The 12,430-nt window shown below is 39.6% G+C and overlaps 1 protein-coding gene and 1 pseudogene across 7 annotated transcripts in view; one reads left to right on the top strand and one right to left on the bottom strand.

Moving 5' to 3' along the window:
* Positions 1–7,457, bottom strand: part of FMR1 (fragile X messenger ribonucleoprotein 1) — a 33,450-nt gene extending 25,993 nt beyond the window's left edge. For all 6 annotated transcript variants that reach the window (XM_080910327.1, XM_080910328.1, XM_080910330.1 and 3 more), the window contains exon 1: positions 7,198–7,457. In XM_080910327.1, coding sequence (XP_080766453.1) covers positions 7,198–7,248 — 51 coding nt within the window. In that variant the 5' untranslated portion in view covers positions 7,249–7,457. The remainder of the gene's footprint in view (positions 1–7,197) is intronic.
* A 2,744-nt stretch (positions 7,458–10,201) lies between these two features.
* Positions 10,202–11,878, top strand: LOC308414375 (heterogeneous nuclear ribonucleoprotein H2-like; annotated as a pseudogene). Its single transcript has 2 exons — positions 10,202–10,281; positions 10,827–11,878. The product of its transcript is annotated as a heterogeneous nuclear ribonucleoprotein H2-like (transcript).
* The last annotated feature ends 552 nt before the right edge of the window (positions 11,879–12,430 follow it).

The following is a 12,430-nucleotide window of genomic DNA, read 5'->3' as shown; positions in this document are numbered from 1 at the left end:
GCTTGAGACTGTAAAAAAAAAAAAAAATAATAAAGCTGAGACAATGAATGAAGAATAGAATATTAAACCCATGATGTGTGTGTGTGTGTGTGTGTGTGTGTGTGTGTATGTATGTATGGGGGTTGGATAGATATTTCTACCACTCAAGCAATAAGTGTTCCTTTGAGAAGACAGCAGCACCATGAAAATCATGTTCAAACTAGTGACAAAGTTATTTCCCCAGGATTCATTTCAGCAATATGGCACTGGCAGCACACATTGGTGATCCACAAGCTTTTACATGCATAATAAAAATTATAAAAATACCCACCCAAATTGCAAAAAAAAAAAAAAAAAAAAAAAAAAAAAATGGAGGCCAGGTAAGTGATATGTGTATCAGGGTTAAAATCCCTATTGGGAGCCCCTAAATGATGATGTGAAGCCAAAATACAATGAATGATGGAGACTCCAAACAGCAGGAATATGAAATATGAGGCCATAAGCTGCAGGGAGCAAACACAATATATCCTTATATTTTCAGGTTTAAATGATGATGAATCCAAATGTTCTTCCCATCTACTTGATGTTGCTTATTTCCCAGATATATTTAAATTATTAAATATTTTATAGTATATTTTAACAACTCTGGTTTAATATTATTCTGATACTTTAGAATATACCCTATTTCATAAGCAAGCATGTGTCCAGTGTGCTAGGGGATTGTTTGTCCTATACAACAACAATGTACTTGATTTTAAATGAAAAGTTGTGAGAACTGTTCACTCAGGATCTTGGTTTCATATACTACAGACTAAAATTATGGAAAAGGGGAAGGTGTCCTTTGACCTCACATAGTAGCTAATACCAAGTTAATAATGTATTTCTGGGGGAGATTATTAAACTGCCAACTAAAATCAAGACTTCGATTATCCTTCATTTACTACTACTTCTGTCCTCATCCTCATGAAAGTTATATGATGTTTGCATGCCTTGGCAACAGCACAACAGCATATGTAACTGCACTAGTTCTTTACAGTACATTATATATTGAATAAGGTAAACGCTTTAGTCAGCAAACTGAACTTTGGTACAGATGGTCTTTGCTGTTTGTATTGCCTGTGGTATTGCCTGTGGTAACCAGAAGTGACCTATGGCTATTTATATTAAAATTAATTCATTGAAATTCACCTGCCACATTTTGACTGTTCAAAAGCTATGGATGGATCAATGTCGATTGTAGCATACCCTATTGATTTAAAACATTTATAGATGTTTAGAGTTTTCAAACTAGCCATAAAAAAATAACTCTAGATGTCAGCCATAGTCTTATGACTATATGGCTGTATTCTTATTCCTCCCTACTTGCCTAAATTTTTATCTAGTTTAATCATATGCATTCAGTACATTTGCCTATTTCCTAAAAATGAAGTGTTCTTTCAAAGAGAGCTGTAAATGGTATAACTAAAAAAGAGAGAAAGCAAAAAGGCCAAAAAATAAGAGGCAAAAAGAAATGTTTTCACAGTCCTAGAATGTAATTCTGGATGAAAAGTGTCAGAAATAGTTTGAGTAATCATCACATCCCAACATGGTCACTGCTTCTGAGTTAATGAGGCTTATCTATGTATAGATATTTACAAGGTTGTTTAAAAATCAGTCATTTTAGTCACTGTTAGTATATTAACTGTTATGGAAGGCATTTAATACCTTCTGGTTACTGCTTTACTAAGTAAATAAAAGAATCTCAGTTGTAGACTTTGCCCTGCACACACAGTAAGGACAATACATCCTGTCAGTTCTAAAGTCTTTTAGCAAAACTTCTCCACAGGTTTCATATCTTTGTGTTCTCATCATCCTTCTTCCAATGATGCTTTTTTAAAAACTCTGACTCTCTCAACTCATTCACTAGGTTCCTCTAGAGAGCTATCACCTCATCTACCAACTTGAAAAACTTCATTTTGCTGTGATTTTTTTCCTAACATGCTAAGTTGATGTTTGTATAAATAACAGGCTGAGAAGATTTCTGTGATATATTCAAAGGCAGATTAGATGAATGCCAAAAGAGCTTCACTGCATCTGACAGGTAGGGCTATTAATGGGATTAGAGAACTTAGAGGTTGAGTTTTGTTATGAATTAAATATAGGCTCAAAAATCTTGGCTCTATCCCATAATAGCTGCAGGATTTGGGAACTTCAGAGTCCTCATTTTTAAGTAAGGTCCTAGACTAGCCTTTTAAAGGTGTAATGTAACTATAAACATATATAATTTTCATAAAAGATACAGTACAATAATTGCCTTTGTATTTTAGAAGGTTAAATTCTCCCTCTATACTTTACAAAGGCTTTAATGGGGCTATCAAACAAGAAACTATTAAGGGCAAGACTAAAGAGTCCAGTTCTCCACAGGACGTCAGTCACTCAATAGTGCTAATGTTTTCCTAAGGAGAGATGAGATTTATCCACTCATAATCATGACAGATCCAAAGACTGTTATTTACGAAACCAAATAAAAGTCAAATAAAGGCTTAAAAAGTAAGATACAACAAGAAAGGAAGGGACAGTCCTATAAAATTACTAAATAGTAATGGTTACTTTTACTCTGGGAAGATAAAACAAGGCTTTAGGGTTTGAAAAAAAAATGATTCAAAAAAAAAGCAGTGACACTAAGGTTGTTCAGTAGGGGGAAACTAGAAATTTTAAGTCATCATAGCATCCCTCATTTAATGACAATTGGGTCAAGTCATAGTCCTGATGATATATTATAACCAGAACTAAAGCAAACACTGCTTTATTAAACTGGTGCACAAAGGTCAAAAAGTCCAGTCCTATTAGGGTAAACTTTTATTCCCCTATAATGACTTCTTAAGTTTTAAGATATCAAACTAGGAGTTAGGAAATCTAGAACCTATATTACAGCTCAAATAATCTGTACATCTATCCCCATGGAACCTGAAACCATCTTCTATCATTTCCTTGGTGCATAGACATACATGTAGGTAAAATATTCATATATATAAAATGAAGTAAAACTTTACCCCTATAAGCTGTACATTTCAAACCCAAGGCTTCACATATACAGTGAGTTTTTATTCTCCCCACTTCACATGTAGGCCCTAGCAATATAAAATAAACACTAAAACAGCAACAGTTCTTCCACAAATTCTAAGAAAAATGTGATTCACTTTGACCAAAGACAACAGATACAAAGAAAACTGCATCCACTGACTTGTTTTCCTGATGCTTATATACTGTTCATATAACTTATGGTTTTTCAGGTTTAGTGAGTTCCTAGAGTAACTAACAAAAGCAATCTTCACAGCGGTCAAAGATTTGTAACTTTATCTTTCCTTTGTAAGAATTTATAGGAAAATATTTCAAACAATAAAGGTTAATAAAGAACACTGATACATAAACTGGAGATTATTCTAAGGCAATGTCATAGTAATACATATGAGCAAAGATTATAATGAAACTGAAAAGTGGGCAACAAATAGAATCTACTTTATTTCTTCAAGCTGAATTTTATCATTTCGTTGTCAAGTCTAATTTCAATTCCCACATCCAAAATTTTCAGCACCCTGACAAGCATTAGTTATTCTTTATCTCTTCTCCCCATATATCTACACCCCTTATATAAATTAAAACATTGGGAAGAAGTTAATAGAGGCACAGCAGTGTCTAAGATTCCACACCTGGTAACTATTACCATAACCATGATCCCACCATCTCCCATAGTGGGCCAGAATCTGAACAAAATTTTGCACAAAATTAGTAATCTTGAGGTTATCAGAATCAGGTATAGAGTATGGAACTGGAATCACACATTTCCAAGGTGGGGTGTTACATCCACCAGGACACTAAATCTTACAAAGGGTATGTAGATTTGGGAGGGTAAAATGTGGTAATTTATATTATTCATTTCTTTAACACGTAAATCAACACTCATACTTGAAGATTGCTGGATTTCAGAGAAAACCACAAATGTGAGTTTATTTAAATTTTATGTAGACTTATAAATTGCTAAAGCTTCTGAATGTTTGGGGTAAAACATTTATTTCTTCAAGCCAATGTATGCTGGGTATTAAAGACTTTGTTAACCACACCCCTGCACACACCCCCCCCTTTTAAAGACAGGGCCTCACTAGGTAGCCCTGGCTGGCAGGAAACTCAGAGATCCACCAGCCTCTGCCTCCCAGATGCTGGGATTACAGGTGTGATCTACCAAACCTGGCATTAAAAAACTTTTTGACTGTATATTATTGTATATCAAAAACTACAATATATGGTAATAATAATCAGCTGATGGGAGTCTATTCTCAGATGCAGAGCTTAAAACTAAGATGACAAAATATTTGTGAATTTGCATAACTACACATAATAATTAGATATTAGCCATTATACTTTGAAATTTAAAAGCTTTGTGTATTTCTATAACATTTTTACTAATTTTGATACTAGAATATAAAACCTAGAAATGTCACACATTCTCCATCAAAATGAAGTCAATGCATTATCATTCTTAACATACCCAAAACTGCAATACACAAAAAAACTACATGGGGCAGGTGCACCTTGAATAAAGATGTATAGAAGTGTTTTGCAACATTACTAGTTTAAGCAATGTTTTTTAAAGATCATGTGAGATACAAATCAAAGGTTTTTTTTTTTTTAATTTTAAATATAGCATGTCTTAAGGGCTCAAAAACTAATATGTGTGACCAACTCTTTCGAGGTTAAAGAAAAAAAAAAAAACAAAGGTTTTTTTTAAAACTATGTTTACATAGTCACAAATACATCTAATAGTTTAAAAAAATTAAACACCAAAAGAAAAAAAAATCCAAATTAGAGCTGGTTGGCCCTTATCATGCCAGAAGGATGATTTGTGAATTTAAAATCTACACTTTAGTGATCTTTTAGAGAAAGAATCAAATCTTTTCTAATATGTGTTCTATATAGTTACTCTGCAAACTTAATGTGGTCAGGGGATGTCAACTATCCTTCACAATACAGTAGTTCTAGTAAGCAATTAAAGACTGAATTCAATTATACTGAATTTGACTTACTTGCTTTAAATTTTTTTCTACCAATTTAGTAATGGTCTTTACTTCTCATCTTTGTCATGAATTTCACCAGAAAACAAGTCAGCATGTTTCCACTTTATTTTTTTTTTTCCTGTTCACAGTCAATATTTTAAGTGATGTAAAATTTAAACCTCTTTTAGTATAGTCAGTATCCTTCCCTTAATATAGAACAGTTGAAACTTAAAAAAAACAAAAATAAACACAATAGCAATTCTTCAACATATATTTTTTAAAAGTACTATATGTCCCCTCAAGGAATAAAAGGATAATTCATAACCTACTCATTTTTGTTCACCTTCAAATTAAGAAATTGTTGAAAAACAAAGTCAAGGGGATTAATAGTGGAAATGGAGCACATCCAGTCAGTTTGCAAGCAAAATTACTGGGGCCAATAAATCCTTCAAGAGTAGGATGTGCTACTTGCCCTCAATGGCAAGCCAACTTCATTAAATGCCACTAACAGTGAACTCAAATCTAAGCTGGTATTAGAGATGAACAAAAAATACTCAACTATTATCCCTTGCTCATCTGTGTCTCAGTGCCCCAACTCTATAGAGTAACTAAAACTGTCAGTCTAGAACCTTCTAATGAAAACTAACCAAAACTAAGTGAAACATTTTTTTATTACAGCAAACTAAAACACAAAAAAACCAAAACAAAAAAAAAAAGCAAAAACAAAAAACCAACCAAACAAACAAAAAACTACACTGGTATAATTAGTAACATAAATGCTGTGTTCTTTCTGTATCCTTCTATCCTTCTATACTACAACAAAAGGGTATTTTTAGTATAAATTAGTATTTTACAAATTTCCTTCATTCATGAAATTTATCTCCCACTAAATGTTTCCATAAACTTGGTAAAAGCATAGTTTACTGAGTTTAGGCTAGTATGTCCCATTTGAAATGTCCAAGTTATTCTACAATAAACTTAAAACTAGTGGACAATGGCAAAAGCTATTTTCCATGCTTCCTTCCACGTGCAGCTTCTGTTACTAAAATATTCTAGTGAGGTGGGGCCTTACAGAGTTTATAAACAGTCAAAAAAAGGAGAATTTATAATACTGTTAGATCTACATTTATGCAGTATCAAGAATCATATCACAGTACATATACTTTAAGGTTCCTTTTAAAATATACAATGTTATCTAATATTCAATGGTATAAAAAACCCTCAGTAGTTCTATGAATGCCTATTCAAAACCTCAAGAATATAGTCCACTGCAACACCGCAAAAGTCAAAGCGAATATACTCAAGTTTATGCACTTCAGCACACAGAACAAACATTCCAAACCATCCTGGTAAAAATTCAGTAGCGATCATACTGTCCCCGTTAATTTCCTGAAGTACTGTGGCACAAATTCGGGTCCCTGAGAACTTAAACACAAAGGAAAATTTAAAATAAGCAGACTTGGTAATATTTTTAGAAACCGCGACATGCTTATCCCTGAATTTCTCCCAGTTAGAAAGGGTAGGAGGCCGTGGATATAAGCTTTGGCTAGCATTTTAAATGGCTCTCCTAGATGTCATGGTCTTTCAGAAACTTTTAGGTCTAAACCCCTCCTTCGAAATTCACAAAGAGGACACGAAAGAGCAGTTGCCATTGTGACTCCGGGCTGCCGAGCGCTTCTCACTACTCCCTCCACTCCCCTCGCCCAGAGCAGGGGAGCTCTCCAAAGTCTGGACTGTGGGCCGAAAACCCGGAGCCCGAGACTCCTAACGGCCGTCCAGCAGGGCAGGAGGCGGCGGGGCTGAGGCGCCCCCTGTTTCCTCACGGTTCCCCGCGTGTCAGGCCCCGAACCCACTAGGAGAGGATTATTTGGGAAAGCAGGACTAAGCCGCTGCCGCCACTTCACGCGACACCGGCGCTACGGCCGGATCCCCTGTCCTCCTATTCCCGCTTTGCTGACCGAACTCGGCCGCTCAACCTCGCTCAGCTCCCGCGCTCCTTACGCGTTCCGCTGGGCGCCGGGGCCTCAGGCGGGAGTCCGAGCGCTGAGGCGGGCTCTAGGCCCGGAGTCCGCTGCTCCCTCACAACCGACAGCCGGCCGTTCCCACCGTGCCGGAGGGGCCCGCCCGCCGCCCGGGACACAAGGGAGGGAGGGAGGCCGAGGACCGGGCCTGTCCGGTAGCTGGTTACCTTGTAGAAAGCGCCATTGGAGCCCCTCACTTCCACCACCAGCTCCTCCATCTTCTCGTCCGTCCTCGTTCGGGGAGCCCGCCTCCGAGAGGTGGGCTGCAGGCGCTCGAGGCCCAGCCGTCGTCGCCGCCGCCGCGTTACCGCACGCCCCCCGGCAGCGGCGCCGCCGTCACTGCCACCGCCCGCGCTCGCCGTCCGTTGGCTTCACTGCCCGCCCTCTCAGGCGCGGCCCCTCACCGGAAGTGAAACCGAAACGCTCCCCAGCGCCTGACTGACTGAGGCCGCGGGTTCTGCCGCGCCTCCTGTAAACAGTCAAACGACACCACGTGACCCTCGCAGCCCCTCCCCCAGGGGACTCCGCCCCCTTGGCTCCGCCCTCGCCTCTTCTCGGGCAGCTGAGCACGCGCATGCGCCCTCCTGGGTACCTGTCTCAGGCTAACCGGGTGGACCCTTTGGCGCTCACTGATGAAAGGCGGGAAAGCGCACAGGGTAGTAACCGGTCGTCCTGCCTATGGCCAGCCGCAGGGACTAGAGGTCTTTTCTATATAGGAGGAAACGAGGACATAGGAAAAGGCCTCCAGTTGTCGAAAATGGGGCCCGACCAGAAGTGGAGGGGCTTTGAGTAGATTTTTCACTGCACTGGCGTGGGACCTGATAGAACTGGAAGTCGCGGCAAAAAAGAAGTCATAAGTCCGATTGGAGAACACTTTGCTATAGGAACAGTATAAAACTACACTGACCCTGACTTCTGGGACCCTTATGGCCAGAATGCAAAATAAATCGCTATACTACCCAGCGATTTGGGGAAGTATTATGCGAACTTTGAATACTTTTTAAGAGCCAATGGAGTGTGCCAGAACTTCAGGAAATATCCCTCTCAGAAAGTGCTGTCCCTCACACTCTCATACTTTTACTTGGAATTTGTAATAAGGAGAATTGACGGGGGTGGGGGGGCGGGAAGGTGAGACAGAATGAATGTTGGCTTCTGCCTCTTCTACCTTCTACCTTCTACCTCTTCTGTACCAGAGGCAGGGCATCAGTAAAGCAGTAATGAAATGTCTATGCACATCACTGTGTTCTTTCCACGCAACTCTTCCTTTGCCTTCTACAGTAGAACCAAGCCTAGCCTCCTGGCCCCTCGGCCTCTGTACTGGGCTTGTGTCCAGCCTGACCCATGCTCCCTTAATCCAGAAGGCTTGCATCCAACTAAGTTTATTAAATACCTACCATGTGCCAAGCACTGTACTAAGTACTAGTGAGTCCTAGGTGAGGTAGTAACAAAAAGACTGTCATTGTTGAAATTTGAACCTACAGGAGTAATTTCTCTACAGATGGGTGAAATTCAGCTTCTCAAAACTGTAAATGTGGGGCTGGAGAGGTGTCTGGCTCGAGTGGGTAAAGCATTTGCTATGTGAGCATGAAATTCTGAATTCCTAGAATTCATATAAAGCTGAGCTTAAGTGCCTAAGTAAGCACTCCCACAAAATTTATTCCCCCGAAGTTCACAGGTCAATGTGCCTTAGCTTCAAACAACCAAAAGAGAAACTCTGTCTTTGAGTAGAAGGCAAGGACTAGGTTAGAAGAAGTTGTCCTTCGCCCTAACACACTTGGATGCATATACACCCATACACCCATGAAGAAACATAAAAATATAAAGTGTGGATATATCTTTTGCAGTTGGATATAAACCTGACTGTAGTGTGGAATAAGTGAGCACAGAAGCCAGATGATTCCAGCTGCAGTGTGACAAAGAAGACTTATTTGGAAGTGTGCACTTGGAACAGGAAGGGTGAGTTGCCCCAGGGAGGTGACATAGTACTAGGCTTCCAGTTCCCAGCTGGCCGCAGCCAGAACAATACTAACGCTGTTGGAACTCTAGCTTTAAGGCAGTGGATCAAGGGCCATATTCCTTGAGGCTATAGTAAACAGAAATGTCCCATTGAAGTATGGTCTTTAGAGTAGCCACAGTATATTAAGAATCCAGTAGGGCTGAATACAAATCTCACCACAGGGGCATGACATTGGCTTTAACTACAGTGTAATTAAAGGGGACAGACGTATTGATTGTGAAGATTCTATCTTCCAAGTGTAAGATCTGCAGTTTACTCAGGGCTTTCAAACGTATCTGTACTTCACAAAGCTCACTGTCCTAAGACGCACTTTCACAATTTTGTGACACTCTATACTTTTCTCTCCCCCTTAAAGTTATTAGATAAAGTCCTATTGTGTAGTTATTTCAGTTCAGGTGCAAATATTTGAGTGAGTGTTTCTTTCAATTCTCAGCATGCTCACTATTAGTTCTTACACGGCCCCTCTTTTGCTCATATTATTGTGTATGTTACTTGTCTCATTCTTCTAGAAACCAGTTGTAATGTTTGACATATTAATAGTTTAAGATAATTTTTATCTTTTTTAGGACAGATTTTCTTATAAGGCAGGCTGGCCAGAAATCAGAATTAGTAGAGGCTATCCTTGAATTCCCTATGTTTTACTTCTAGAGTGCTGGCAGAGAAAGCATGTCCCACCAAGTCTGCCACAACATAGATAGTAAATGTGTATGACTTTTGCATATGCAGAGATGCTACTGGACTATAAATCTGTTTCTCACTGCTACCATTAAATTTTTATTTTTAAAATTTCTTTTCAGACAGGGTCTCAATATTTCCTTTGGCGGGCCTTAAATACATGGTGATCTGTTTGTTCCAGCCACCCAGCTACCGGGAATAAAGGCATGTGCCACCATTCCCAGGGTCGTGAAAACTCCTGTAATTGTCTCCATGTACCTTGGCAAGAATTTTGTGTGGAGAAATAGTTCTGGCCATCGGCTATCATCTAGCCTTTTGAAGGAAGAAGGAGAAAAATCTCTCAGTCTCTTTGGAGTCCTGCAGCAAACATTTAAGTATTTCTGTTGATCAGATTTCTGGAAGAAACCCGAACAGGGTCAAAGGCCACTTTGAAATTGCATTGAGTCAGGCGTGTCATCAAGAGTCCATCAGTCATCCTGATGCTGAGCACAGAGGGCAGGGAGGGGTTTGTGGTGAAGGTCAGAGGCCTACCCTGGTCCTTCACAGCGGAGGAAGTGATGTGCTCTTTCTCTGATTGCAAAATCCAAAATGGCACATCAGGTGTTTATTTCATCTACACCAGAGAAGACAGACTGAGTGGCAAAGCATTTGTCGAACTTGAATCTAAAGATTAAGTGAAATTGGCTTTAAAGAAAGACAAAGAAACCATGGGACATGTTGGGAGTGATGCCCTCCCCAAAGAATTAGTCGAACTGCCGGCTTTTATGCCTAGACATTGGGGAAACAACACGGCCTCCTTTGAAGTTCAGATCAGCCAAGTCACAAGCCGTGACTCATGCCTGTGTTCCTGTTTACAGTGCTGGAGGTTACAGGTTCGACCCAGGGGGTGTCTCTTCCACCAGGCAGCTAGGGCTATATGTATATATATACACACACATATATATATATATTTGTATATATATGTGTATATATATATGTGTATATATACTGCCTTTTTTTTCTGATATCTAGAGCTGGATTCAGAGAATAAAATGACATTCTGGTAACATGGATGACCGAGTCATGTCTCTTCTTTTCAAATCCTCAGGCCTTTGCCCGATTCAGGTGCCATCGGGGACACAGATATATTGAAGTATTCAAATCCAACAGTGTTGAAATGGATTGGTTGTTAAAGCATATAGGTTCAAATAGTCCTGATACTGCCAATGATGGTTTTGTATGGCTCAGAGGACTCTCATTTGGCTGTAGCAAGGAAAAAATTGTTCAGTTTTCAGAGTTATAAATTATGCTAAATGGGATGACACTGCCAGTGGTCTTTCAGGGGTAGAACACAGGGGAAGCGTTTGTGCAGTTTGCTTCATAGGAGATAGCCGGAAAGGCCTTAAAGAAACACAAGTAAAGAACAGGGTATAGGTACATCAAAATCTTCAAGCGTAGCAGAGCTTATGATAGGCCAGGGGCTGGAAGAGGCTATAATAGCATTGGCAGAGGAGCCGGCTTTGAAAGGATGAGGCGGGGCGCCTATGGTGGAGGCTGTGGAGTCGATGATGACTATGGACTTTACAATGATAGGTATGGTTGTGGGTCTGATTGATTTGGGAGAGACCTAAACTACTGTTTCTCAGGAACGTTTGATCATAGATATGGAGATAGCAGGTCCAGTTTCCAAAGCACCACAGGGCACTGTGCACACATGAGGCAGTTACCATACAGAGCCACCGAAAATGATATTTACAATTTTTTCTCACCTCTTAATCCTATAGAAATATACATTGAAATAAGACCTAATGGCAGAGTTACAGGTGAGGCAGATGTTGAGTTTGCTACTCATGAAGATGCTGTGGCAGCTATGATAAAAGATAAAGCAAATATGCAGCACAGATATGTGGAGCTCTTGTGAATTCTACCGCAGGGACGAGTAGAGGAGCTTATGATCATAGCTACATAGCTACGCAGAGCTCTTTTTGAATTCTACAGCAGGGACAAGCAGTGGTGCTTATGGTAGCCAGATGATGGGAGGAATAGGTTTATCCAACAAGTCTAGTTATGGAGGTCTGGCCAGTCAGCAGCTGAGCGATGGCTATGGAGGTGGTTATAGTGGTCAGAGCCGTATGAGTGGATGTGACCAAGATCTTCAGGAAATATCAAGTGATTGATCCTTTCAATCCATAAGCATGAGAGATCTTTCCAACTTCTGAGGTCTTCTTCAATTTCCTTCTTCAGAGACTTGAAGTTCTTGTCATACAGATCCTTGACTTGCTCGGATAGGGTCACACCAAAGTATTTTATATTCTTTGTGACTATTGTTATGGCTTTCAATTTCCTAATTTCTTTCTCAGCCTGTTTATTATTTGAGTAGAGGAATGCTACTGATTTTTTTGAGTTAATTTTATATCCAGCCACTTTGTTGAAGTTGTTTATCAGCTGTAGAAGTTCTCTGGTGGAATTTTTGGGAGTCACTTAAGTACACTATCATGTCATCTGCAAATAGTGATATTTTGACTTCTTCCTTTCCAATTTGTATTCCTTTGACCTCTTTTTGCTGTCGAATTGCTCTGGCTAGTACTTCCAGTACTATATTGAATAGGTAAAGAGAGAGTGGGCAGCCTTGTCTAGTCCCTGATTTTAGTGGGATTGTTTCAAGTTTCTCAATATTTAGTTTGATGTTGGCTACTGGTTTGCTGTATATTGCTTTACTGTGTTTAAGT

This window comes from Micromys minutus, assembly GCF_963924665.1.
Source record: "Micromys minutus genome assembly, chromosome: X".
Taxonomy (NCBI): domain Eukaryota; kingdom Metazoa; phylum Chordata; class Mammalia; order Rodentia; family Muridae; genus Micromys; species Micromys minutus.
The sequence above is the reverse complement of the archived record's forward strand: the minus strand, read 5'-3'. Positions and strand labels throughout refer to the sequence as shown.